Source organism: Trematomus bernacchii, unplaced genomic scaffold (genome assembly GCF_902827165.1).
Source record: "Trematomus bernacchii unplaced genomic scaffold, fTreBer1.1, whole genome shotgun sequence".
In the NCBI taxonomy this organism is placed as follows: Eukaryota; Metazoa; Chordata; class Actinopteri; order Perciformes; family Nototheniidae; genus Trematomus; species Trematomus bernacchii.
Genome location: NW_022987767.1, coordinates 147,176 through 174,601, shown reverse-complemented (window position 1 = coordinate 174,601; position 27,426 = coordinate 147,176). Strand labels below are relative to the sequence as shown.

Sequence of the window (27,426 nt, the reverse complement as noted above, 5' to 3'; positions counted from 1 at the left end):
AGAGGAAGGAGGTCTCAAGAATTGCAGCTGGAATCCAGGATGATGGATGTAATAGGTGAAGGATGATAAAAGTTTGCCTTTAGCAGTCCTGCACGTCTTTAAATCATGATTATTGGTACTTTTTATAGTTTATTCTCAATCTGCTATACATCTGTGAGTTACCTTTAAGGGAAGATCAAACGCTACTGCACATTAAAATGAAAGGAAACCCGGTCTTACACCATCACACATGTTTAGAAAGACACCACCCATCAAACACTATCATGATGTTAACACAAAACACGTGGTGATTCTTGACAGATACCTGGCAATACAAAACAAAGTGCAAAAGAATATAACTCATTCAGGAGAAGACAACAGTAATAACACATTATCCTTCCTTGTTACCTGGTCCTTTGCTTTACCATCACTGCAGTTATTCAATCTTCACAAACAAAACGCCCAAAACCAACCCTATTAGGGTTTTATAAAACAAGCACTGGAGAGCAAAGAGGACATTCATTGACTTTAATGGGATGAACTGATCAACCATATCTAATAAAAATCATTGCCCCTGGCTAAAGCTGCTGTAGAATTGAATTACACATGGAACACAGTGCTTTCATGGCTTCTTAGAAAACCGTAATTCAATATGTTTAGTACAGAGAAGAAACAGATAAAGTCGAAATTAAAACATTACAAAAAGTTTTGTTGGACCTGAAATGCAAGCACTGAGATAATTCTGAAGGTAAAATGCTCATGTCTCTTGGTAAATTATATATCTAAGTGCCAATCTGAAAAGCAAAGACAGGATCTGTCTTTTATTCTGCTCTTGACATGGCAAATTCTTCTTAAAATAGACGCCCACGTCCATCATTTATAAAGAGTTTTTAACAAGAATAAGTTATTTATTAAATATCCTATTATGTTTACGCGGATTAATGGTAATAGCACTATTGTCCCGGATGATTGTTGCCCTGGCAGGTCTGAAGTGGATGCACAAGTTTATGGGAACTTGAGTTCTGACAACAAAAACAACTATCCTACCAGATCCGCATGAAACTGGAAAGAAAGTGTTCAATTAAAAAATATCACGTGGAAGAGAGATAGGAAACCGATTTAAAAGCTCGGTTTTTTATGTCGTCCCTGCTGGAGAAGGCGAGTCTTATAGTTCCTTCAGAATGGGCAGTCTTCCTTCAGATGCATCTGGACAACAGCAGCATCGGGTCATGGAGAAGTGCCCCTAGATTCACCAAGTACGGAGGACATCCTTTCAACTGCAGACCTTTCGTTAGCAACGGTGATATATTCAAATAACGATTTGTATTTCTCATTATGATGCTTATTTGTAGGTTGTTGTTTGATTGACTGTTGAGCGCGCTTTATGCTCTGCGCGCATGGAGAGGCAACAGCTCTGAAGTATCTTTCACCTGCTGTAGCTGTGCATCAGACCACAAAAACAATGTTTTCTCTTAACGCTTTTCATGTATTCATACCACAGTCTTACTTTTTGAGGAATAATGTAACCTAACCCCTTGCCTCACCTGTATTTCTCTCTGTACTTAAACTTTACGCACACACATCAAACCTCTCCATACTCTGTTTCTCTTCCCTCTTCTCCAGCAAATGTATGCGGGGGTATCAACTCAAGTTTGGGTGGCGAATTATCGCTTATCCAGCTGCTGTCAGCGGGATTTCGGACCTTAAGCGCATCGACTCAGACCCTGAGCTCTGCAAGTACCCGCAGGGTGCTGCGAGAGCACCAGGGAGAAGATGAATATCCAGGTTGTGCCAGAACACAAGCTCTCATCGGTGGCCCCGCTGAAGCAGTGCGATGTGGAGAAAAGGGAGGTAGAACTGATACTGGTGAAGGACCAGAATGGCGTCCAGTACACCAGTTCCTCCATCATCCCCTCCCCTGGCCACCTCGCAGGTCCCCCAGGATCCACCGAGGAGGAACGAGAAACTTGGGGCAAGAAAATGGACTTTCTCCTCTCGGTTATTGGCTTCGCGGTGGACCTGGCCAATGTTTGGAGATTTCCCTATTTGTGCTACAAGAATGGAGGAGGTGAGTACACCATGTTTTTGTTATCTGTTAGGACAGTGAGTGCAGAGATGCTTCAACATTTCGAAGAGGTCACACAACTTTGATTCATGTAAGAAGTCCTTGAAGTAACACAAGTTATTATCAGCCCCTCCAGTGAAATGATAGGAGTTTTTCTTCATTGGTGTTCTCTCATTTAGGGATGGCAAAGCACCTCTAGTTTTTACTTTGAAATCTTTCAAAAATGCAAATGTTTTGACACTGCAATTACTTTTCTTTAGATTTAGATTCAGAGTTAAGGTATTTTAATATGTTGTTGTCCCAACTCTAGTTCCTTTAATCTTGTTTGATTAACTTTCTAATAGTCCCAAGTGTATTGATGTGGAAGTGAATTCACTGTAGTTTACATGAAGAAGGAAATTCCTCATTTCATCAAGACGTGCACATAGAAACAGTCAGAGAGTTGAAAGTGATGATGTCTTGCCAGATTCATTTTATTTATTTTTTTACAACTCCCAATGTATCCACACATATAAATAATACAGCTTACAAATACAAGTGCCTGGATTTTTGGTTAAGAAATAACCACCCTTAAAAACTAAGGTGCGCAGTAGTGAGGCGGGAAAAGGTAACAGGTGGTTTTGAAGTGTTTCTGTTTCTGTGTGTTAAAAAATATGACGAAAACGGTCATAATAAATTAACTATGTTGTTATTTTCAAATGGCACCTTGTAAACTGGGATCGGCTCCAGCCCCAATGACACTGTAAACATGCAGTTGAATGGATGGATGCATTTTAAAGTTGCTTTAATGTTGTGCCACTTTCAGTTCTTGGAAATATGTATTAGATAAGAAGACAGTGTTGATGTAGATATGATAAAGAAAATATGACCTTCACAAAATCATGTGTTTAGTATGGCTGGGCGAAATGGTCAAAACCATCTATCACAATGTAGATTATTCTCAAACGATATCAACAGATAATGATAATGTTTTTCTAAATATTCGATAAATAAATAGTCTTTATAAAGGAACTTAACAGTAAAGCGTATTGTATACTCCATGTGAATGAATTCAAGTTTTAAGGGAAACATTTCTTTACAAATAAAGACCTGGTAATGTATCTCTAGGACATTATAGAAACTAAAAGTATATAATAGACGCTATTAGATTGTGTTGACAATATACGGTATATCGTCATATCGTCTATCTCTCGTGTAGATACAATAAACTCTAGCTCTTTTGTTTCACACTGTCAGATGATTCATGAAATGATTTAGCATCATCAGCATATTTGCTAAAACTGTTTAAAATACACTGTAAGGTTTCTTTTCCTGCTCTTACCTACAATTAAAAAACAAGTGTGGCGGATTGCCAACTTTCACTGTTTTCTAAATGACTAAATACTGCAGCTGCACCACAGTGAGAGGAAGAGGGTGTTGAATCAATAAAAGATTGTCTTGTATTGTTTCACCATCAACAGAGGGCTCATATGTGTCCACTCACATGGCCAAAATCAACATGTTGTGCCCACAGGGTTAGCTCCACCTCTGGCCTGTCAATCATACTGGCCCTCAGCAAAATGTATTCATTAGTGTAGATAATGTGTCATTTGTGATGGACAGTGTCCAGAACAATTAAATTACAGGGGGTAATTTCCTTGTTGTTGGACAGTCAACTGAGGCACAGCATGAAAATAGCTGTAAGCCTTCCTGCTCGCATGAAATGTTGTTTTTTCCAACAATGTCAAGTCCCCAAACCACCACTTTAGTATAGCATTTATATCCTCATTATACACCTATCCTATATCAGTGTTTTACTGTAAGCAAAACAAAAGACATATGAGCGATTAAATAAAAATGCATACGATATGTACAGTAAGCATGAAATGTAATTATTTCTCTTTCCAGGTGCCTTTTTGATCCCGTACATTCTTTTCCTGGTCATTGCGGGGATGCCATTGTTCTACATGGAGCTTGCCTTGGGCCAGTACAACAGGGAAGGGGCAGCTACAGTTTGGAAAATTTGCCCTGCCTTTAAAGGTGAGCTGTAACACACATGTGAACCTGCCTGTCTAACCTCTTAAACAGTGCTGCATAAAGCCCAGTCATCCTCCTTTTCTTGTCTCTTGCCCTTTAATTTCATCCCTTTGTTCTTGTCCTTTAACCCTCAAAGGTTCAGAAGTGTCACTTGTGACTAATCTCTCTGTATCTTCCCCTCTTTCTCCGTTTCACCTCTCTGTATGTTCATGATCCCTTTCAACCTTATACCCCTGTCTATTGTTTTCAAATGTCGACTTGAGAAAGGAGTAAAGCAAACCTTGCTGTGTTTTACAGCTGCACACCAGCCTGACTTCTTCTTAGAAGTGTGGTGGTTTAAACAACAGATTGTTATTATATTAAGTGTCACATTGAAAACGCTGTCAGATAAGTACCTGGGTGAGTCTGCACTATTGAATCACCACTCACTGATTTTATTGGCTTCAGCACCGAGGAGGGCTTGTTTTTTTCCTTCGGAGAATGAGTGGATGATAGATTAACGGCTTCTCTGTCTTCACGTGAGGATATAACATTCCAGTGGAGACAAAAACAACCACTCATCCCATAATTTACTTGTGCCAAATGATGAATAGCAGCTCTCAGTGAAAATGTGTGAATAGTAAGTTTGATAAATTACGATGTGAATGTTCCCTTCACTGCTCTGCTGAGGGAAAGATATGTGTACCTACCTCATGGTGATGATATGACTGTGAATAGGACTGAAAACATTATATTACATGTTTTTTAGCCGGCACTTTTATCCTAAGAGACTTATATACACTTTGATTTGGGGTTAAGTATCTTGCCCAAGGACATGTGAACTGCAGGGGCTTGGGATTGAACCGCTGACCCTCTGATTGGTAGACAACCTTTTCTTCAGTCACATGTCGTAAGGAGCACAAGGCATCAGATTAAAGGCAAAAATGGCAACAATATACACTGAAAACACTGAAGCATTGACTTTAATTAAATGTATTATGTCAACAGATTTCACATAACTGTATTAGGTTAGTTGAAAGCAATACTCTTAAGTTTAAATAGATTCAACTTATAATAGCAAACAAAGCAAAAATTCCAAAGGCATTCAAGAACTCAGAAATAGTTTGAAATAAAAATATTACTTTATTCTCAGAATACTGACTATAACATCTAAATTCATCTAAATGTTGCACCAGTGGTCCACTTCAGTTTGCATTAAAGGTCCCTTATTATACTGTTTTTTTATCAATATATAATAGGTCTCAGATATATACAAAACATGTCTCTGAAGTGTTTGCCAAAAAATCGTTATGACATCATAAAGTGGCAAAATCTGATCAGCTCATTTTCAGACAGGTTTTCATATAAATGGATCAGGACAAAAATAATATTTTTTCCTGAAACTTTCAGAATCTCTTCACACAGAGGAGACACATGTTTATGTGTAAAATTCATGAAAAAGTGGATTTTGCATAATAGGTGACCTTTAAGTGAACTTGCACTTTGTGACTGTAAGAAATGTTTTTGTTCCTCCTCACTAATACCTCTGTGTTCCTCAGGTGTGGGCTACACTGTGATCATCATAGCCCTGTATGTTGGCTTCTACTACAATGTCATCATCGCCTGGTCCCTCTACTACCTGTACTCCTCCATGACCAGGGATCTGCCGTGGCTCTTATGTGGAAACATCTGGAACAGCCTGAACTGCACCGACCCCAAAGCCGTCAACGGGTCCCTCCTTGGCAACGGGTCCTACGCCAAGTACAAGATGACCCCGGCAGCAGAGTTTTATGAGTGAGTGATTTCAGAGTCATTCATTTTACTGTACGGCCCATTGCATGATTAACATTTAATACAACCGTAGGAAAAGGGTTACCTTGGTTGGTGATTGGCTAATGGTTACACAAGCCAAAAAAAATCGTTATGACATCATAAAGTGGCCAAAATGTGATCAGCTCATTTTCAGACAGGTTTTTATATAAATGGATCAGGACAAAAAGTGAGAGAATCTTTTTTCCTGAAACTTTCAGAATCTCTTTACACAGAGGGGACACATGTTGATGTAGAAGAGACATGAAACAGTGGATTTTGAGGGGGGAGCAATCACTGAATGCAATCATAAATGTTTTCACTATAAATGTGTTTACATAAACTCTTTGAAGTGCATGAAAAAGCTCCATCTGTTTATACTTCAAAGCCAGCCAGCTCTTCCCTTAGCTTCTGTGAAGATTGACTGTGCGGCCCAGAGGAAGTGTGTGAAGGGACTTGGACAGTAGAGCAGACACATGCTAAGCGTGACGCACAGAATACATTGAGCATGCATCCCGGCAAATCATTGAGCTTGTGAAAGTTCCACTACCATAGTTGTACAGCGTGTTTATTTAATCACTATCACTGGCTGTCTTTAAAATCAGAAGTATAAACAGTATGCTCCTGCTGGATGGTTACACCTAACTCAAAGGAAAACAGCAGTAGATCTGAAGAGACAGACTGACAACAATAGGGTCCTTCAAGACAGATCCTGCATGGGGTTCGGCTCAGCAGGGGACAATAAATCCTCCTGCTTACGGCGAGATATGAGCACAGGAGCAATGCCAAGACTCAGCGTGACAGAGGGAGGCCAACTGAGTCAACAGTCTCTTGCTTCACCTCCTAAACTCTTCTATGTCCTCTTGAGCCTACTGTCGTCAGCTATCATGACCGTAGTTTTCCAGAAAAAAAAGAAAGAAGCAAAATAAATAAACTTTACAGACTCTACACCACTAGCCAAGGTGCTCAAAACAGTAACCAGTATTACTATTACACTTTTAAAATGAATTGTCACATACAATCATAATGAGGGTGCTAATAAAGTGTATCTCATCTGGTTTAGTTTTTCATTAAACCGTTGTTAATGGATCTTTTCTTTAGCACAACACTGACATATTGACATACATTTAGTCATTGGATCCTTTGTTAAAATAGTAATATTGATTAGAGCGGCCTAAATGTTTGTTTTTGTTTGATGGAAATGACGAATCTAACAATGCATAAACATCGTAACACATACAAAAAAATACTTTCTTACAAGGTGGCTTGCTTCTTTTCCTTTGCATGTTTAGAATATACAGTACATATCCCTAATTTGAGAATTCAGTTAAACCCAAAACAATATCATTCAAACTAAAGGCTTTTTCACTACCTCGGCCCCATAATTACAGGCGTTCACTCAGTAACCCTACATATATTCTCTACATTTACCTAATACAAGTTCAGGTTTAAACTACTGTATGCCGCTATATGTAGCATTAAAAACCAGTACAGTCCAAACCATTGAAGCTGAGAGGAACAGATGGTATGATATCATGTGACAGGTCTTGTTTGAATGATGTGGATCGAAAGGGTATATGTGAAGACAGCCAAGAAAACATGGCTTCAGCCAAAAATCTGACCTGGAAACGAGAGTTCTTGGCATTTCTCTGTGATTAATTTAATAATGTGTGCTCTCTCAAGAGAACAAAAAAACATCCAAAAGTTAATCCCCCCACCACAGCAACAGTTCTCTGTACTACACGTGCAGAAACAATACATCACTAAGCTGTTGGGATGGGCTTTGAGTTGATAAGGTGCCAGAATGCCTTATTAGAAGTGCTAATAATGCTCAAATTGCCTTTAAAACAACCTCCCCTCAAACTTTTGCGCAACTTTCTGTAACTGACAATCAGTCCACTCCAAGCTGAGATTGGCAGGGTGAGGGAATTATTAAAAGATGTGAAGTTCTCAGACAAGCTCTATTTTCTAACATGTGTGATGTGTACCAACAAGAGCCTCATAATGATTGACTTCCAGTAGAGTTGTTTGTCATCCCGTATTTAAATGATGATAACCTCTTGCCATCTATGACAGTCATCTTCCAGCCCACCTTCAGTGGCTGTACTTTGTGTGTCATCATGGCAACATGTGATGCTAGTGACACCTGCTGAAGTGGAACTACCTCTACACACTACTTTGCCCAGTGTTATGTCTATCTGGCTGTGGATGGATTTTGTCACCACTATTGCTCCAAAACCTTGCAAGATGCACAAAACATATCAAAAATTGGTTTGGTCTTATCAAGGACGCTGGAAGTTGGCCAGTAGGAAATGCCATTTTTACACCTTTGGCCTAATTGGGCGTTGCGTCTTGTGTGATTCCATCACAAATTGGTCTCTAGTTGTTTTTAAATCATAACCTGGTCTCTTTGGTCGGTTGCAAATAACTAAACCAAAGGCTGACAAATCTCGACGTATTTTTTACACAAAGTAGAGATTCATAATTCTATCTAATCTGCTTGAGTTTGGCGTTCATGGATGATTTTGCTCCCGTTGCAAAGTAAAGTATCCCACAAACAATGTGTTAGTCTCCCTGCTGGCAGGTGTAACCACTCGAAGCCATAATGTTAGTCAGTTTCAGTATCTTACTATTTTATCAGCAACGACAAGACCAGCTCATTTTATTATCAGCTTCCCATATCATTTCTCTTTAGATTTAGCCTGAGGCAAACACATCTGATTTCATTTCAAGGATAACTACACTTGATAAAGTGCCCTCATTTAAAAACAAAGATCTAATTACACGGACACTTAAGAAACAATCCTCTTCACTTTAATCTCACATGAAATGTAACCTATTTATTGGAAGAATTACATTCAAAATAACAAGTACAGGACTTTTGTAATTAACCACTTAAATCGTGCTTAATTTAGACAAACCCCCTCCGCTGTGTTTTGATCGTCACGTCTGTAGACCTTTTTATTTATGCCCTATTTCTCATTCTGTAACCCACATTATGACCAGGCTACACGCCAGCCTGAAGTATACAGAGAGCGACATTGAGTGTAAGGATAGCAGCATAACCAGCTCGCTGAGTGACGATAAGAGTAAATGTGTTTAGAGTAACTGGGCCAAAGGGACCTGGATTGATGTTATAGTGAGCGTTTACTGGCAGAGCACTATCAATACTATCAGATGTACAAGGAGGCCTTCAGGCATTACAACACATCACCAACACGAAGCCTCCAGGACAGAGACATGACTCTAAATTCCTCTCTCCAAATAAACTGAAGTCTTCACGCCACTATCTGCGTCCCCAAAGACCTTATAGCTTTGGATTCATTATCAGCCAAAGATAAGAAACATGTAGAAGACCAGTTTCACAGATCTTTGGTCCCTTCAGTACGGACTTCGGTTTGCGTGTTCCTAATCGCGTGTTTTGTCTCGAGCCGTTACGTAAGCAAGATCCAAATCCACTTCCCCTGTTTATCAACCCATAACATCACAACTTAATTGAATCTCTTTTGAGGAAAGTTTTAGGACAAATGTAAGAGAAACAAAGGTGCTTTTATATATTTGACAGCAGGATTTTGATATCCACTTAAAGTACACGTCGTTCCTTGTGGTAAGAGACACTGTGTGTCTGCTGGTGTCCTGCAGCTAGATGTTCCTGTCCTCTGTCAGTAGACGCAGGTGATCTACAGTAAAGATGAAACCACAGTCCTCGCCCCTCAGCCCATAAGGAGTCTTATCTTCACCGACAGATGTTTCTGTCTGCTGAGGCCTTGTGAATACACTGCTTTACAGAGCAATTTCCCGAAGAATCTTAATGCATTGGAACAGATCTTACCCAGTATTTGTGAACAACAGTAGATCCAACGATTTTGAACCATGTTACCAATTTGAAATGAAATCTAAATGTTGCTGAAAACAACAAATAATTACCAATTATATGGTACCAAACCTGACTGCATCAATTAGACAATGAGGCTGGCCAAAATAGTTTGTAAGGCATGTTATCTGGCCATACTTGAAGGGAAAGTTGTTGTTGCTCAGAGAATCCACACGCAAAAGCACCATGTGAGCTGTCATAGTGGCTTTTTGGACTTTTCTTGAAGGAATGTTTTGTGTTGCACTTAGTTGTACACATCCAAAGTAGTATACATTATTGTGTAAAGCTTGTACACCAACTTTCTCATCTTCAGGCCAGTCACTCTGTGTGGTGGGCGTGAATGTTAGATTGATTGAAGTTGCACAAATTGTCAGACGCAAACAACCCAATTAAGATTTTGACGTGTGGGTGTAGGGACAGACGATGTTTGTCAGCTTTCACTTTTGACACAGTAAGGCTAGCCACCTACGTGTTTAAAAAAAAAAATGTTTTACACATCGTGAATCCAGATACTTAATGTATGCACAACAACAGATTGATACTAATTATATGTTACTCTCTAGATGAAACAAATAAGCATAGACCACAACTTTTGATTTGAAACATTCTTGTGTATTAAGTCTTTTTACTGTCAGGATATCATACTGAAAGCAACTTCTGACCAAGTGGCCACAACAACAACAACTGTGATACATCACATGGATTTGGCCATGAAGTTGTACACTTCCTCAAAACTACTCAAAGCAGACATTCAAAGACTAAGCTCACAGCTAGAAACAATATTAAGACATTTATGAAATAATTGCCATTTTTCTCTTTGTTTAGTTAGGGATCAACAACACATTTAAATCTTGATCTGATAGTAAGTGTTTAGCCCAAGGACAATGGCTGATAAAAGCCAAACAATGCCAAAGCTTTCAAAAGTATTAAATGTCAGGTTCAGAGAGAGTTAAAGAGACACATAGTAAATACATTAAAAGCCAGTAAACAGATGTATCATCCAGTTTGACCAAGTTTTCACCGAGATGGATATACTTACTGTATATAAAATATATTTAATCTTCTTTCGCGTTGACAATTGTTTGGCCAATGATAGACTTGGGAGATGTGGATGTAACAGATTGGAAATACTTTATCTTCAAACTCCAAGTCAGACACCTACAGCGTGGGCTGTGACTGGGTGGGCCTGTTTGACAAAAACATGTCAAAAAACTGTTAGATGTTGCCAATCAAAATAACGTACCATATAACAGCAAAACATGACTGTCACAGGCCTTGTTGCTAAAGGTCTTTCCCGCTAAAAGCAGACAACTGATCATTATGTCATCAAGGAGAAGCCATCACAAACAGCGACAAGCCTTTGAGCAGAACAATGGACTGTAATATGAACAGGAATCCATCAATGCTTTAATCTAACAAGACCGTAAGCCTCACAGCATGATCTGCTAATAAAACGTCCTTAATATTTGATGGCACTCAACAGATTCTAACAAAAAACAAAGGAAATTAATCAAGATAAATGCAAAGTTATGCTCATCAAGATGTAAATGCAGACAGAGCTTAATAGCCATGAAGAAAACCCTGCACCGTATAACTCTCGTATAACTTGACATTCTGGCAAAACAGCATTACAGATGAAACCCCCCGATCACACAACCACTTGGATCATCTTTTATCATCACATTCTTGTTGGTCAAATGTATTGGACGACAGTAAACCATTAATTTGAACATAAACTCTGCTCCATTACAAGCAGAAGCCCATAGGCTATACAGATCAACCAATAGACGTTCTTCTTATAGGCTCAGCAAAGTCATTAACCATTCTTTTAAAATCCAAAGTTATGGCCCTTGATGAGATTATGGCCGATCCATTGGGTCTTTCTTGTCTCATGCTTCTCCTTTATTAGGACTTTATCACTTTATTTTGACATGTAATTTAAGGGTTAGGGTTAACAGCATTGCAGTGCAAACTTCATTAAGCGATCATTAAATGATCCTCTATAATAAGCATTTTAGCAATATCCTTTTGGCCAACAAAAGGATATTGCTGTTCATATTTCATATTCCAGTTCATATTTTAAATAGGCTTGTGTTTGAGGAATTGGCCAGAGAAACTTGTGGATAAATCCCTGCCATAGTTGTCCACAAGGCTCTGTGCGCACAGGGTAAAGTACATCATCCTGAGTCCTGTTCAGTGTGCTAGAATGGATGGCCTGAAACAGATTAGTTGTTTTCCACATTGAGGGAAAACCTCGGTGATAAATGGGTGATATTGAAGTTCCAAAGTTGAATACATTAATCCTGAAATGACTCTTGCCATCCCTGAGCCTGTCATCCTAACAAAGTTTATTGCAATGGAGTTTCTTTTGCAAACTTCCACAAACTTACTCTGTGTTCTCAGCAATAGAGTTGTTCTCTGGACCTGGTAACAATCGTCTCAGTATGCAGATAGGACCTGAATGGTTTTCAGGAGGCTGGCTGATTGTTGGATTTCTACATCTTTCGCCTGCAGCAACTTTGACACTGCATTCACACTTTCCAGTACTTTTGTTTGGAGAAGCACTTGAAAAACAAAGTGGAGTGTTTCCATCTGCTTCTTCAGGGTTGTAGCTTTGTCCTGTTTTTTTTCTCTCTCTGTGCTGATGAGGGCTATTTTAGTGAAAGCACTGCAGCACAGTGTACATATTTGGCAAGCTTTCAATTTCCACGATCCAGGCCTGAATAGAATCCACTCACGATAGCTCCGTATTCCCCCTCGTACCCCTGCCTTCTCAAATCCATTTCTCCTTATACTGTCCAGGAAGGTTTCTGCAGCTCCACTGTTTCCTCGTAAACCAAGAAAGCCTTGTATATCTTTGGTGCTCTTGTTCTTGTCAATGCAATGCTCACTCCAATAATAAGCCTTACTTCTCTTCCCATATTTGAATTGATTTTCTGTTTCTCTTTTCACTGGTCATGTATTATCTTGTATGTACCTGGGTTTGCACATTCCTGATGTTGTCTTTGACCCATGAATTATTGCCAAAAGCCATAATTGCCCATTTCTGCATGAAGGGTGTTATATGGTGTATGTTTTTTTTTAAGTATCTGGGCCCTGATGCCGTTGAAAACATACCATAGAATAATGACTTCACATCAAATCGTCCGAGTTAACAACAGTGTATAAGAATTAAAATATATCCCCTAGATATAATGATACATTTTTCAGTTTTGTGTGTGTTTTGTCTTTCTGCAGACGGGGTGTGCTGCATCTCCATGAGAGTAGGGGTATCCAGGACCTTGGCCTGCCCCGCTGGGAGCTGACTGTGTGTCTGGTGGTGGTGCTCTTCATCCTCTACTTCAGCCTGTGGAAAGGTGTCAAATCCTCAGGGAAGGTACAGGCCTGGACCACCAAATGTTGCTTTCTCCATTTTTACCTTTGTTTATTTAACTATATATAACCCTTGCATTTTATGACACCTACAATTTGTAGCTGTGATTGCGTAACACAGACATTACACAGACATCTTGTAAAGCAGCTTACTGGAAACGGTTGTTACTGAGTCAAAAGGTCAAGAGGCAGCAATAAACATTCTGACAACTGGAGACTGTCCTCCCCTTTACATTGAATGCGTTATGTAAACTCAGGGCCGTCCCTGGCCAACTTGAGGCCCCACGCAAAGTTAGATTATGAGGCCCTCTGTTTCGCGAGCGTCGACGGGGAGGGGGGGGTGCTAGTGGAGCTCAGTTGAGGCGCCCCACGCAATCTGCGTGATCTGCCTGTAGGGAGGGACGGCCCTGTGTATACTGCAGTTACTTTCACCCATGCCATAAAAGGTTGAAAAGACTATGATTTAAATTGCAAACACAGTGTTTGTTATCGTATAGTTTTACATGACGTATGTACCGTTTTTCTCTCTGCTGTGTTAGCCTAGCACTTTAACTCAGAAAGATAGTAGGAGAGGGATTTTGAACCTTTTTAAGGAGTACTGTCAGTAATTCTGTGTCTGTTTGGTGAACGAAAACATTAATATTTTGTGTTTTCACACTTTATCTGTTTGTATTCAGGTGGTGTACATCACAGCTACCATGCCCTACATTGTCCTTGTTGTCTTGCTGATCCGAGGCATAACTCTACCTGGAGCCAAGGATGGCATCAAGGCCTACCTCAGCATAGACTTGAAGCGGCTCAACAATCTGGAGGTCAGAGACTACTTGTTGGTCACAACACATTCGTGATTTTTGGAGAGACTTTGAATGGGTCTCCATGGTTAAAATGATTATTGTTTTCAGTCTGTTGTTCCAGGTTTCAATAGGGAAGAGACCATCAGTTTTATGTTATTCTTATTGAATATCCTTTTCTGAATGGGACTTCAGATCTTTCCATTTATGTTCTTCTCTGGGAGTAATACTTACGTCAGAGTCGTTGTGGATTTATTACTCTGTAGGAGTTTAAATGATTTGTTCTCTGTTCTCTGTGCCATAGGTGTGGATTGATGCTGCCACCCAGATATTCTACTCACTGGGAGCAGGCTTTGGGGTGCTCATTGCTTTTGCCAGTTATAACAAATTTGACAACAACTGCTACAGGTAAGAGCCTGCATATGTTATTTATGATTTTTGATAGTCCAAAACAAGCCCACAGTAACATAACATCCTGCTCGCTTCAAGCAGTTTACTTGCATGTAACTGGATCACTGAGCAGCAGAGATGATGCTAATCTGTACATCTGACCCGAATGGCCAGGTGTTAACAGGACAGATAAAGTACAGGCCAGGAAAGGTTTCTTGATAATAGCCAAAGGCTGAATGTTGACTGGGTTTGTCATACTGCTGCTCTTCTTCAGAAAAAGCAGGCATGAGATAGTGAGCTTATCTTTTTCCACATGAATGGATTGCAGTGGGGAGGTTGGAGGCAGACGCTGTTGGAAAAACAGAAGTTTAACCTTGAATGGTTGTAAATATACCTCACTAGAAGACACAAAATATCTCAGTGAAGCTTCACGTAAATCAAAGCATGAAGTACCGCTATCTTAAAGTAAAACGGTTCTTATCAATTACATTTCACTATTTTCCCACAGGTGAAATGTAAATCCCAGGGGCTCCTATAAGCTAAACAAGTGCTCTACTGTAAGTTATAAGCTTTATGGACCCCCTCCTCTTCTGTCCGCTCTCATTTCCTGCACCGTCTTCTTCCAATGGGGCCTTCTGCCTTCCTTCCCTTTCATGTCCTATTTCGAGATGTGGTGGACTGCTGGCAGGTGGGATTTGTATTATGCAGCAAACGAGCAAATCTGAACTAGCTGGTGCTTTTAGAAAAACCTCCACTCAACACAGACTTTTGTTTGAATGCCCAAACAGATGCAGGAACTCTGCATTAGGTACTGTATAGCGCAGTGAGTGTAGCAGTCTGTTCTCTATAACAATCACCTGTGTGAGAAATAAAACTCAGGGATTCAAGGAAAACCTCAAAAGCAATCAGAAAAGTACAAGACAACGACGCAGTCTTCTGCCAAATCTTTGTTTCTTTTTTACATGAAATGCTCCCTTTCAAACGATCCCTTGACCTGTTGAAATGCCTCATCTGGTTTATTTCCATGATATATTCTGAATTCAGTTAGGCCTATAATAACTACAGATTTTCTAATAAACAATGATTTGAAAAAGTCCAACTTTCTGGAATGTACTTGACATCTAAATCTTGTAATTGTATGTTAAGCTAATTATGATATATGTATTCAAATAACAGTGCTAATGACTTGGAAACGTTTTCGGATGTTAAAAAGACACATTCCTTTCTCTTTTACTAATTTACCTCATCACGTATTTGTCTCATCAGGGTTGTGTACATATTTTACGTCTGAAATCATGTATTAGTGTCATATGCATGCTCTTAAGGGAGGCACAGTGATGTGAGGCTGCACCTGTGTTGAATACCAATGAATACACTTTAAATGGTTCCATCACAGCCTGCGCAGGAAGAAGGCATTCTTTAGATGGAAAGTCATCAGGGAGAATAAGCTTTATTGAAAGATTTCTGCTTTCTCAGCTTAGGAGATAGCCATGGTCAAATTGATCGTGTTTAGTTAGTCCGATAAGCTCAGGTATGTAAACACAGAGCAGCTCACTCGAAGCAGCGGAGAACGAAAGCTTCTCATTAACCTGAATATCACCCCTGAGACTCAGTGTTTGGCAGATGATCAAGCCATGTACAACTTGAAAGATATCAAGTGACACATGGCCCCTTTAAGACTTTACATGTGTGAGTCAGAGGAATACAACTGGCTTTATGTCTTTTTATAAAACGACACTTAGTCCCTCATAAAAAAGAATTAAAGTTAACTCTAGCCAAAGTTAAAACACAGCATTGTGATAACGTGGATGACGTAGGTTGGACAGTTTTTGGGTTAAGGGAAGGGAGATGAACAGGTGTAGAAACTTTTGAACATATTTCTGTTCTTGTGTTGTTTTCTTTCTCCAGGGACGCTCTCCTGACCAGCACTGTGAACTGCGTCACTAGTTTCTTATCAGGGTTTGCCATCTTCTCTGTGCTCGGATACATGGCTTATAAACATGGAGTGAACATAGAAGATGTGGCAACAGAGGGTAAGGGCTGGTGTCAGATATGGCAATAATATTTAACGTTTTTATTGTGAACCAATCAAAAGTGGTCAGCTTTTAGTATGTCAGGTTGTTTCTGGAATTAATTAAGCAATAGCTCACGACAGGCCGTGGTCATATCGGCTGTGATATAATTACCATATATCACGGCCTGAAGTGAGCTATTGCTTTTATAAAACGGTTACCAAGTATGGCAATATGAAAGAAAAATACACACTCCAATGTAAATAGTTTTTATTAGTAAATAATGATGTTCAAAATAAAATAGTCCCTCCGTTACCTTCTGCACAAACCATAGTGCGAGATGGTTGCTATGCAACAACACACAGCTAGCGAACATATTAGACAGACAGCGTTGATCGATTATTTGGTTATTTATTTACATTCATTTGTATGTTGCCGTTTATTGTGCACCCACTGAAAAACTGTCCAGCATCAGTAGAATGGCTTACGTGGTTATTTGTTCTAGGCTGTTGCTTGGCGTGGCGAGAATATTGCTCCACTTTCTCCGGTCCCCGAGATTCGTCTTCCAGTAGTAGTAGCAGTACTAATGGTCATACTTTCTCTGCTTTCAAGACCCGCATCAGAAAGCTTTTGAATGGTGGTACTGCGAAGGCAGTGGTTGGTGTATTTCTGCTGTGTTCCTGCTTGCTTGCGGGCGAAGTTAACCTTAAATGTTTCCATCTTAAGCTTTGTTAGTTAGTTAGTTTCGTAACGGACGTAATGTAACAGCTGGAACGGTTGTAGCTTTTTCTCAGACGCGGAGGGATACTGACTTGTGAAAAGTAACTACAATTCTACCCGTGATATACGCTCATTATATCACGGCTAAGAACCAATCAGATTGCTTGATTTGACTTATCCGTTTTATAAAATGCGTTATCACATGCCTCTTGAGTGACCACCTGTGATTTCCATCTTAAGCTTTGTTAGTTAGTTAGTTAGTTAGTTAGTTTCGTAACGGACGTAATGTAACAGTTGTAACGGTTGTAGCTTTTTCTCAGACGCGGAGGGATACTAACTTGTGAAAAGTAACTACAATTCTACCCGTGATATACGCTCAATATATCACGGCTAAGAACCAATCAGATTGCTTGATTTGACTTATCCGTTTTATAAAATGCGTTATCACATGCCACCTGTGATCACTTCAAAAATCTATCTATCTTCATCTATATCTATATATATAAATAAACTGTTTGTATTGCACATACAAATACATGTGATTTTATGAAAAATAGATGTTGTTATTGGTGTTTGTACAATTTCCAATTGTTAATCTCATAAATCCATCACTGCCTGGCTTAATACTGTATTATGATATAATTCTGCAAGTATATCTTGTATTTCTTTTTCGCACTTGCTATGATTAATGATTAAATGATTTGGTCATGGAACTTAAGTTTCACTTTTCAGCAGAAATCACAACTGTTGTGTGTGCACGTTTCTCTGTGTGTGTACAGGGGCAGGACTGGTGTTTATCATCTACCCCGAGGCGATCTCTACTCTGCCTGGCTCGACGTTTTGGGCTATTGTGTTCTTCATAATGCTGCTGACTCTGGGCATTGACAGCTCGGTGAGTCCACACTGATACCTTTCTGTCTTTATAGATTCAAGATTCAAGGCTTTTATTGTCCTTTGAACATAGGCAGTCACAGGCTCCTCCAACAGTGCAACACATGAAACAGATAATAGTGCAAGTAAATACAAATAAAATAGAATAGAAATAGTGCAAGAAGAGTCTATATACAAGTAATTGGAATATGATATATTAGATAAATAATTTGTAAGTTGCAAACAGATTAATGTTATGGATGTTCTTTCAAACTCAATCATATTCTTAGGATCAGAAGTAGAAATTATTAAGCAAGTTCAAAACTTAGGAGGTAGCACAGGTCTAAAAGTGCAAATACAATAACAGGGACAATGGTTAATGGTGAATATAACTAAGTAAATATATGATGTGGTTGTAAAGTGCTGTGTATATAAACCGTATATGTGTCAGTTTGAATTCGATGTCAGAAAGCTTACATGCTGCTCTTGTGCTTTGCTGAAATCACATTTTACCTCAAATTGCCTCTCACTTCCAACTGGGATTCCCAATAAACGGTCTGAAAAACATGTACTTCTTTGACATTTCAAAAGTTGAAAGTAATTTAACAAAACATCTGTCCTATGACTCAGGCGCTGAATCAAAGGGAGGCTTTAATCTCCTGTTATCTGTCGGTGAATGTCTCTAAGCAATTAACTTATCGTCTCGATCATTAATCACTAGATCAGATAAGGAGCAGGTCAGTACAAACTGAAATTGACTATGAACGGGTTTTTTATTGTAACAGGTCTGTGCCTTTGCCTGTACGTCATCATTTTGCTAAAGTATAGGAAAAAAGACACATTTCCAGCCCTGGTTGGTTATGACGTTTTATTGTATTCAATTTTGTCCAAAGTATAGGATATTGTAATTACAGAATTGCCCAATTAAATGTAAGTTTGTTTGGATATTGCAACATACCACTGTAAAGAATAAACATTTCCCATGGATATATGACATAAAACATTAGAGTACAGTATAACAGCATACTATAGCAGACTTGTGCAGTTCTTACAAATGATCAGTAATGTTTTTGTTATATTTATATCAAGAAGGCACAATTGACTGAAATCCTCAAGTCAAAGTCAAGGAAAGGTTTCCATTTTAAAACACTTTCAATGGTGCAAGATTTTTATTCAGTTTTTTATGTCCCTCTCTTTTTGTGTCTACCAGATGGGCGGCATGGAGGCGGTGATCACAGGCCTGTCGGACGACTTTAAGTTCCTCAAGAGGAACAGAAAGGTCTTCACCTTCGCCACGGCCTTTGGAACGTTCCTGGTTGCTCTCCTCTGCATCACCAATGTCAGTATCAGATTTCAAAGAGACATTCACACTCAATACTTAAAGGAAGTACTTGTCATAACCCCGCATTAAACCAAATCCCTGCTGCTTACTTTTTCTTTCAAATGCAGGATTGGCAATCCTTCCAACCATGCACAAATACATTTTTATGTTCCATATTTTGATTTTCAACACTCATAAGATGATACAGTAGTAAGACCTACACTGAAGACAAAACACAGCAAAAACCACAGAACAAAAACAGACAACGACAACAACAAAAACGTTGTCTGTGTTCACAAGTTCTAATCTAATCCCAACGAAAATGGATTTAAATCAAACACACTTCAAATGCTGTTCTAAGACCTGCATACACTGTAAAATTCAAAAGAACAATACAAAAATAATTGTTTTAAAACTATTTTAGTTGGCTGGTATATCTAAGTAATGGAGTGTGAATCGCAATTGAGAGCTTTAAACTTGAAATCTCTGTTTCCCATAAGGAAGTTGTCATGTCCCATGATTTGATGTCGTCACAGGAAAGTTTAAGTAAAATATCACAGAACTCTTTCAAAGGAAAGATCCTAAATGCTATTGCATGAGACAAGATGACTAATTACAATTCAATTTAAGTTGTATCCTGGAGGACATTTTAATTTCCTCTTTCGTCCCTATTCATTCAAATGGCATCAGCACTAAGAAGAAACGCTTATCAATACCAGAAAAAACAGACATCGGAGACAGAAAGCTACTACTGATTCACATGGTTTCTTGTCTTTACAAATGAAGGAAATTATTTGTAGTGAATGATGCCTTTCCAATAGTTCCACGGCACAAGATATCCATTGTTCCACCCTGGATACACATCAAGGATTTATTGTACATAAGCTCTGATCCACATGAAATCCCATCTCCATCAAGGTGAGGCTTGTCTTCGCTCACATGTCGACTCTTCAAAGTCAAGCTTCAAGCTTTAAGTCTGAGAGGCCATTGATTATTGAGTCCACACAAGGGTGTACTTCTCTTCATAGAGGAAGATTTATACACACACACACACACACACACACACACACACACACACACACACACACACACACACACACACACACACACGCACTTAACTTTCTCTTCCTCTTTCTTCCTCTGTAGGGTGGGATCTACGTGCTGACCCTGTTAGATAAGTATGCAGCGGGGACCTCTATACTGTTTGCTGTTCTGATCGAGGCCATTGGAGTGTCATGGTTTTACGGTATGAAACTCTACAGTACTTTTTTACCCCACAATTTCTCCATTTAAATTATGTATTTTTATTCCATTACAACATTACATTAGCAGCACAGCTCACTTTCTATAGAATAGAATAAGCAAGAAAAAACTGAAACGTCTTATCCACTAAACCATTCGCTCAGTGTCTTGCCATAATCTAACAGACAAACTGAAACAGGTCAAGTTAGTAGATATCTGTTTTTAGGTTCAGCAAAGCAACAATTGTGAACTCCAAAAAAGCTGAAATGTTATCAGAAAATTATGTCTCAGAGTTTTAAATTCCACAATTTACTTAGTGTCCCTTTTCCAGAAAATTCAACAAGTCCTCATTCAATCTTGGAGAATGTCGATTTTATAATTACATTTTTACATATATAACTAATTACCATAAGACACAATAATGAAAGAAATCCCCTATGGCATAAAACAAAGCACAAGTCATGAGATTGTATCTGTAAAGACACACATCAGCCGGCAAACAGTATCTAACCTATCAGGCGTAGTCCATCTCATTGCCATCTGTAGACACTTAGATATAGCAAGGTAAAATACACGAAGTAAATATGGAAAAATAATGTAAAATTGTGAAACCAGGGCAGAAAAATAAACCAGAAATGCTGGTCGAACCAGGATAACAGTAGTATAGACATTGTGTGTTGTGTTGCCTTCTGTCCAGTGAGATTGCATACTTTGCACTAAGAGCCTGCTGCTCCTACATTGATTGAATGTTTTTACTTTACTCACCACATTAACCTTTACTCTGTAACCTTTCATGTTCACTCCAGGTGTGGACCGCTTCAGTGAAGATATTGAGCGGATGATGGGCTTCAAGCCAGGTCTTTACTGGAGGCTGTGCTGGAAGTTTGTCAGCCCAGCTTTTCTGCTGGTGAGCGAATAAAAACAGTAGAGTTTTTTCATTGGGCTGTTTCATACTGTTTGATCCTAGACCAAAGACAAATTCAGATGAATAATGAATGACATAAAAGACACAACAGCACTCCTGCATCCAATACATATGGTAGTTTGTGATGCCCTAATTTACCAAAGGAATCAAAATGTAAACCCTTATAAGAATCAATAGCGTAATGTAATAGGTTGGGGGGAAAAAGCTTGACCACAGGGTGCAACAATGGACAGTTTGAACCTCAGTGCTCCTCCTGGCGAGTCCTTCACTTGCAGGTGAAATAAACTCAACGTGCATTAGAGGAAGCACGTGGTTGTGTCCAGGGGAGCGGGGTGTGGACAGTCATGTGCTTCCTTCAATACAGATGGCTGTCTACACCCTCCTCTGCACAACTGTGGAAGTGTGTAGTAACAAAGGATGCAGTTCAGGAGAATTGGTCATTCCTCATTGTGAGAAAAAAAGGACAATAGTAAAAAACAAATCCATTATTTACAGATATATTTAGTACTGCCCCATTGAACATGCTTTTGTACTCGAAATGAGAACATTTACCTTTTTGAAATTGCCAACTTAATGGAGCACGACAATTACATGTGTCCTCTCTGTTAAGAGAGCATTTTACCGTAAACCATTGTGCTTTAACACAAGAGACACACAACAAATGTTGTTCTACTTCATCTCGTAGCATCAATGGATTTGCTGCAATCAAATGAAAGGCATAGTTTGGATTGCTTGAAGAGGGGTTGTATGAGGTACTACCGTCCACAAAAACATATTGTAGCCACCTGAAAGAAGGATCTATAAAATCAAAGCTATGTGTACACTGTATTTAAAATACTTTCACCACTTTACATTGCAATGAGACTACCTATGTACTCACTAAAGCCACCAGACTCCATTGAAAAAAACTTACATTTTACTTCTCAAAACACAGTAGTTGCTGGTCTACCGCTGCCTTGATTGGTCCGTTTTTTTGTGCTATAATACGATTATTCGTGAATCCAATTCAACCAGATTGACACAATAACACAAACTGATTGACTGATAGAGGCAGATATAGATCAGCAAGGTCAAATGTGTGTTTTCGTCATAGGAGTATGGTGGCTTTGAAGCAGATAAAGATAACAACTTCAGTTTCCAAGATGAAAGGGTTGTCTCATGGCACATTAAGGCATTCAAAATGATATTGATATCCACCATTTTCACCGTGAGTACTTAAAAAAGGGTGTGTCGACCTCAATCTGCTGTAGGCTATACAGTGACAATGATTTGTACCTGAAAACAAGCCACTTGAAGCATCACAAGCTGTGCCTTTAATGAAGAGACATTGCACATTAGGACAATATTAGAAGATTAGATGTAACCTTCTCCTATGTATCTTTTCCTTTCCCCCCTTCTCTCTTCTCTCTTCACAGTTTGTTGTAATAGCCAGTGCAGTGACCTCGTCAGGCCTGAAGTATGACGACTACGTCTTCCCTTACTGGTCTAACGTAGTTGGCTGGGGTGTGGCCATGTCCTCCATGATGTTTGTCCCCTGTTATGCCATTTATAAATTCCTCAGCGTATCTGGAACATTCAAACAGGTGAGTATCCAAACATGTTCGTCACACAGGGTTAAACAAAAAAGACTGAGATGACTGCCAGGATGAACAGTGGAGGGACACAATGACCCTTATCGGAACATTTTGTACGGTATAAATAAAGTAGAATAAAACACAGTGTACTGGCAATAAATAGGCTTGCAACTAAAGGACGCACAGTATGTTCTTCTGTCCAATAAAACCTGGACAAAACCTTCTGATTAAGGAGATAACTTTCCTCTCTCGACTCGATGACACCGTGAGAACAGTTTCAGATGAAATGATCGCTTCAAAGCATTGAGAGTTTATGATCGCAATCATCAAAGCACCCGAGAGATATTTTCATCCTTCAGGAGACAAACAGTGTCTGCTTCACTCTACTTTTACAATCCTCACATCCCGTTGGCATTTCCCGTTGGAACTCCGGATTTAAGATTCGTCTCAGGTTCTCAGGATACACATTCTTGCCGAAATCTCCTGTCAACACCTATCAAGTGGTGTCTGTCCGCTTCTCATATTAACCAGAAAAAACATCTCTGAAGTTCTTAATACGGATCCCATAATCCCTCACAGCTTTCAAAATGTAATTGAATATTTTTTTCAGAGATAAAGCCCATAATGACTGTTATTATAGCCAGATGTTACATTCAATTGCATTACCTCTTGTATCTCATCTAGTACGTGTCTCCTCTAACAACATGCCAAAGTGTAAAGTCACTTAGAAAGCAATATTTAAGGATCAAATAAAAAATAAATACAAGATACAAGAATGTATAATAATTGAAGAGTGTCTTGTATGTATGTATTTATGAAAATGTTGGGAATAATGTGTCGTATTTTCTTTTTTTGTTGCAGAGAATAGCTTATTGCATCACTCCAGAGCATGAACACCATTTGGTCGCTGAGGGAAATATACGGCAGTTCACAGTAAGGGCAAATGTTTGTGCTTTTCATTAAGGGTGTTAATTTGAACTGGCTAAATGGCTGCAATTAATCTGGATATGGACACATGGAGTTGTTTGTGAAGTGCTTTATGTGTTGACTTAGAATGCATCACAATTAACAGAGATGACACCTAGGGCGTAGGCCTTTTAAAAAGTGCCTTTAAAAAAAACTAATGGGGATATATATTATATTAATTGACATTATAAGCATTATACTTGTACTATGTATCTGTTATTGTGTTGCACTGTTGGAGGGGCCTGTGACCTAAGATTTGCGTTGTCATATCTACACCGTAGCTATGCACACATGACAATAAAAGCCTTGAAAACTTGAAAACTTGAAAACACAAGAGGCCTCAGTAAGTAGGAAAAATAAAAAAGTAAACGATAGGATAATTTGAATACAATAAATAGAACATATTTGACATGAGTCGCAAAACTGACCCAAAATTGTCTTCTGTTTCGCAGCTCAAGCATTGGTTGGCCATCTGATGACAAATACCCAGAATTCCCTCATCCATCCTCACATTTGGTGTTTGGAGTTCCTGTGTGCCACCAGTGGTCGGACAGACAAGAAAAGCACCAGGCTCCATCCTCTCTCAGCAGCCTGCCTCTTCTCCCTACACCACCCAAGGAATTAGTTGTAAACAGTAGCTTCACGCCCTTTGTTTTCAGAGTTAGGCTTTTTACCATTCAACCCCTTCAGATTATAAGGGAAGGGCTCCCCAGGGGGACAAAGTACTGTTATAGGCCCATCGTTTTAATATTCTTGTAATGAATCATAACTGGACATATATGTGATGTGAGTATCATCTCCTGGAAGGGAGATAAAGTAAAATTAAAACCAAAACCATCACAATATCCTGCTAATTATAATACAGGTAACCCAAATGTTTTTTTTTTTCATCAGTTATGATTACTTTTAGTTTGAAGAGAGTCTCTGTTCTTGCCGTTCTCCTGGCAGAGTGGCTTATCTGTGTCAGTGCCTTATCAAGCGAGACACTCCATGTTTCTTACAGTCCACACAGGAAAAAAGTAAAGTTGTGTAGTTTTTGAATGGCTCTATTGATTTGACCCAGTCCTTTGATATCTACTGAAGAGCTAAGAGTCAACAGTGCATGAAGTTGAAGCTCCTTAGCGTAGATGTTCATGTCAGTCAGGCCTGATATAATGCTTTTGAGTCACATTCTGTTACAGAAAAGGGAATAACGCATGCATCACTCCTTAGCTTTAAACGACCATGAGGCAGGCTTAACACACCTCGTATGCTTTGAAAGGCTAAACACACATAACCAGGCCTTAATCTCAAAGAAGTGACTAAGGCTGAACTGGGTAGCCTGGCTGCTAACTGAAGGGGAAGAAAATCAGCAAAACAAATGGCGTAACTGTTACAAATTGTCATTTTTTAAAATTGTTGTGTGACTTTTACTTTTTTAAATGTTTCAAATGTTCAGCACTTCTGAAGAGTATTTGTGGCTTTTGCTCCGAAGAAACACAGTGAGAAAGAGTGAGAGAAAGATACTGTGTGTGTGTGTGTTTGTTGGGATTTTGTTGCCGACCATACAGTATGCTTTTAGTGAACAGTACACAAAGGAATAACAATTCCTCTTTGAATGCACTGTATATCAAGTGCATGATAACATCTCTTATATATTCATTTGAAACGTATTTTCTGATATTACACTTTTTCACCACCAAAAAAGTGCCATAATGTTCCTTTCAGAATGTTTTTTTATTTATTGGAATGAAGTTGAATTTGAGCCATGAATCATAAGAGACCCTTACTGAAAGGAATAAAGCCACAAAGAAAAAAAATCAAATATATGTGGAATATATAAGAAGATATAAAAAATATATTCTTTTGTTATGTATAATCTTATATTTATCAAATTGTTTATAACAAAACGTGAATGTAAAGTATTTTAAGCGTATCTGTCCACAGTCATAACATGGTGTTTGATGTATAGCTAAAGATGAACTATTTAGATGAAATATTCTTCAGCGTAACCCCGGGCTACTTTGTCACTGAATGTGGTTAAATACACCCTGGCTTTCCTGGACTATGTTTACAGAAATACTGTGTACAATACCAATGTCCTGTTGAACGTGAGTGACAACTATCTATAAAGAAGTCTGAAGTATTCACACTATGATAATAAAGAATTCCTTGTACACACACCATGTGTTCCCTCTTGTCTGTTTAGTTTTAGTTTTGCTGCTGACTAAGAGCTTTCCACTCTCTCTTCCTTTGTTATTCAGCTGTAGGACTGGCACACAGACCTTCAATGTCCATTCTTTGTGCCTTTGTTAGCTAAGCTACTATTGTTCATGACCCTCTGCTGCACGCATGCTCGGTTGCCGCACACATAAGAAGAAACAATATCCCGGAGAAACTATTTAGTCTATGGAAAGAACCTGAAACACGTTCTGTTTTGACATAATACTGTGTTTTAAACTATGGTTCTGAGTAAGGCAAGGCAAGGCAAGGCAATTGTATTTATATAGCATCTTTCAGCACGCGACAATTCAAAGTGCTTTACAAAACAAAAACAAAAGACATTTAAGAATAAAGCATAAACACATTATTAAATGGCATTTAAAAACGCATAAAAAAGCAAAGATAATTAAATAAATAAATAAACACAGCAGGTACAGAATACCTGAATAAAAGGCATACTGCAGTGTGACTGAGTATGAACAGCTCAATTAAAAGCAGCAGCAAATAGATGTGTTTTTAGTCTGGATTTGAAAATGGGGAAGTGTTTCAGCGGACGTGCACGATTCGGGCAGTTTGTTCCAGATTAGGCCTTTAATGGAAATAATATCTGGCAGCATATTGAAACTAAAATATGTTCTGATTCCAGCTGTGACCTAAATGTACACTGCACATCAACAAAACACTACATATAAAATGTCAAATCATACAGCTACTTTGACTTATTTAGTCAGTTTTGACTTTAAGATGAGAATGAAATTTGAAATTTGCCATTTGGACTGATCCAAATTGAGTGAATCCGAAAAACGACTTTCCATCAAAAGTAAGGGCATATAAGAGACGCAAAATGTCTTAATGTAATACTCAGTCCAGAATTTTAAATAAAGAAATTGTTGTCACATACAGTACGATACTGACCAGGCAGCCTCTATGATGTCTGAAGTCAATGCATGTATGCAATATGCAGCATGGCTGTAAACACATACTGTGTACACAGAGATGGAAATACTTTCATTGGGAACCACAAAAATCTGATACAAATCTATTTGGGAGGGTTACTGTGAGGTCCACATTTAAAAATACACAGAGGTTCTTTACAAATGCTCCTATTGAAAGTACAGTCTGCCACACAGACAGTAGCAATTGTGCATACGTTTGTTTTTCAATGTTTTGTAACACTGTAACCTTTATGCTGAAGTTACATTTTAAAGAAAGTTATTAGTAGACATGAACCAGCTTCAGCCTCTGAACCTGAAACACAAAGGGGAGCAAACACAACCTGGATCCTACCAAACCCACAAGGCCAGGAAAAACCCAAACTA

At 38.8% G+C, this 27,426-nt stretch overlaps 1 protein-coding gene across 1 annotated transcript; it reads left to right on the top strand.

Moving 5' to 3' along the window:
• The first annotated feature begins 1,153 nt into the window (after positions 1–1,153).
• slc6a2 (solute carrier family 6 member 2) lies at positions 1,154–26,067 on the top strand. The gene is made up of 15 exons (XM_034148416.1): positions 1,154–1,279; positions 1,603–2,047; positions 3,932–4,063; positions 5,599–5,833; positions 12,960–13,098; positions 13,772–13,906; positions 14,190–14,293; positions 16,184–16,308; positions 17,787–17,899; positions 19,088–19,216; positions 20,345–20,444; positions 21,247–21,347; positions 22,781–22,948; positions 23,801–23,872; positions 24,358–26,067. The coding sequence occupies exons 2-15, from the start codon at positions 1,753–1,755 to the stop codon at positions 24,379–24,381; spliced, it is 1,872 nt and encodes a 623-aa protein (XP_034004307.1). The 5' UTR covers positions 1,154–1,279; positions 1,603–1,752; the 3' UTR covers positions 24,382–26,067.
• Positions 26,068–27,426: the final 1,359 nt, after the last annotated feature.

Bases quoted from the DNA above. Each gene is read 5' to 3' on its own strand.
- slc6a2 (XM_034148416.1), top strand. From the start codon at position 1,753: ATGAATATCCAGGTTGTGCCAGAACACAAGCTCTCATCGGTGGCCCCG. The intron at 13,907-14,189 runs GTCAGAGACTAC...TCTGTGCCATAG, and splicing joins AGCGGCTCAACAATCTGGAG to GTGTGGATTGATGCTGCCAC. The intron at 23,873-24,357 runs GTAAGGGCAAAT...TCTGTTTCGCAG, and splicing joins GAAATATACGGCAGTTCACA to CTCAAGCATTGGTTGGCCAT.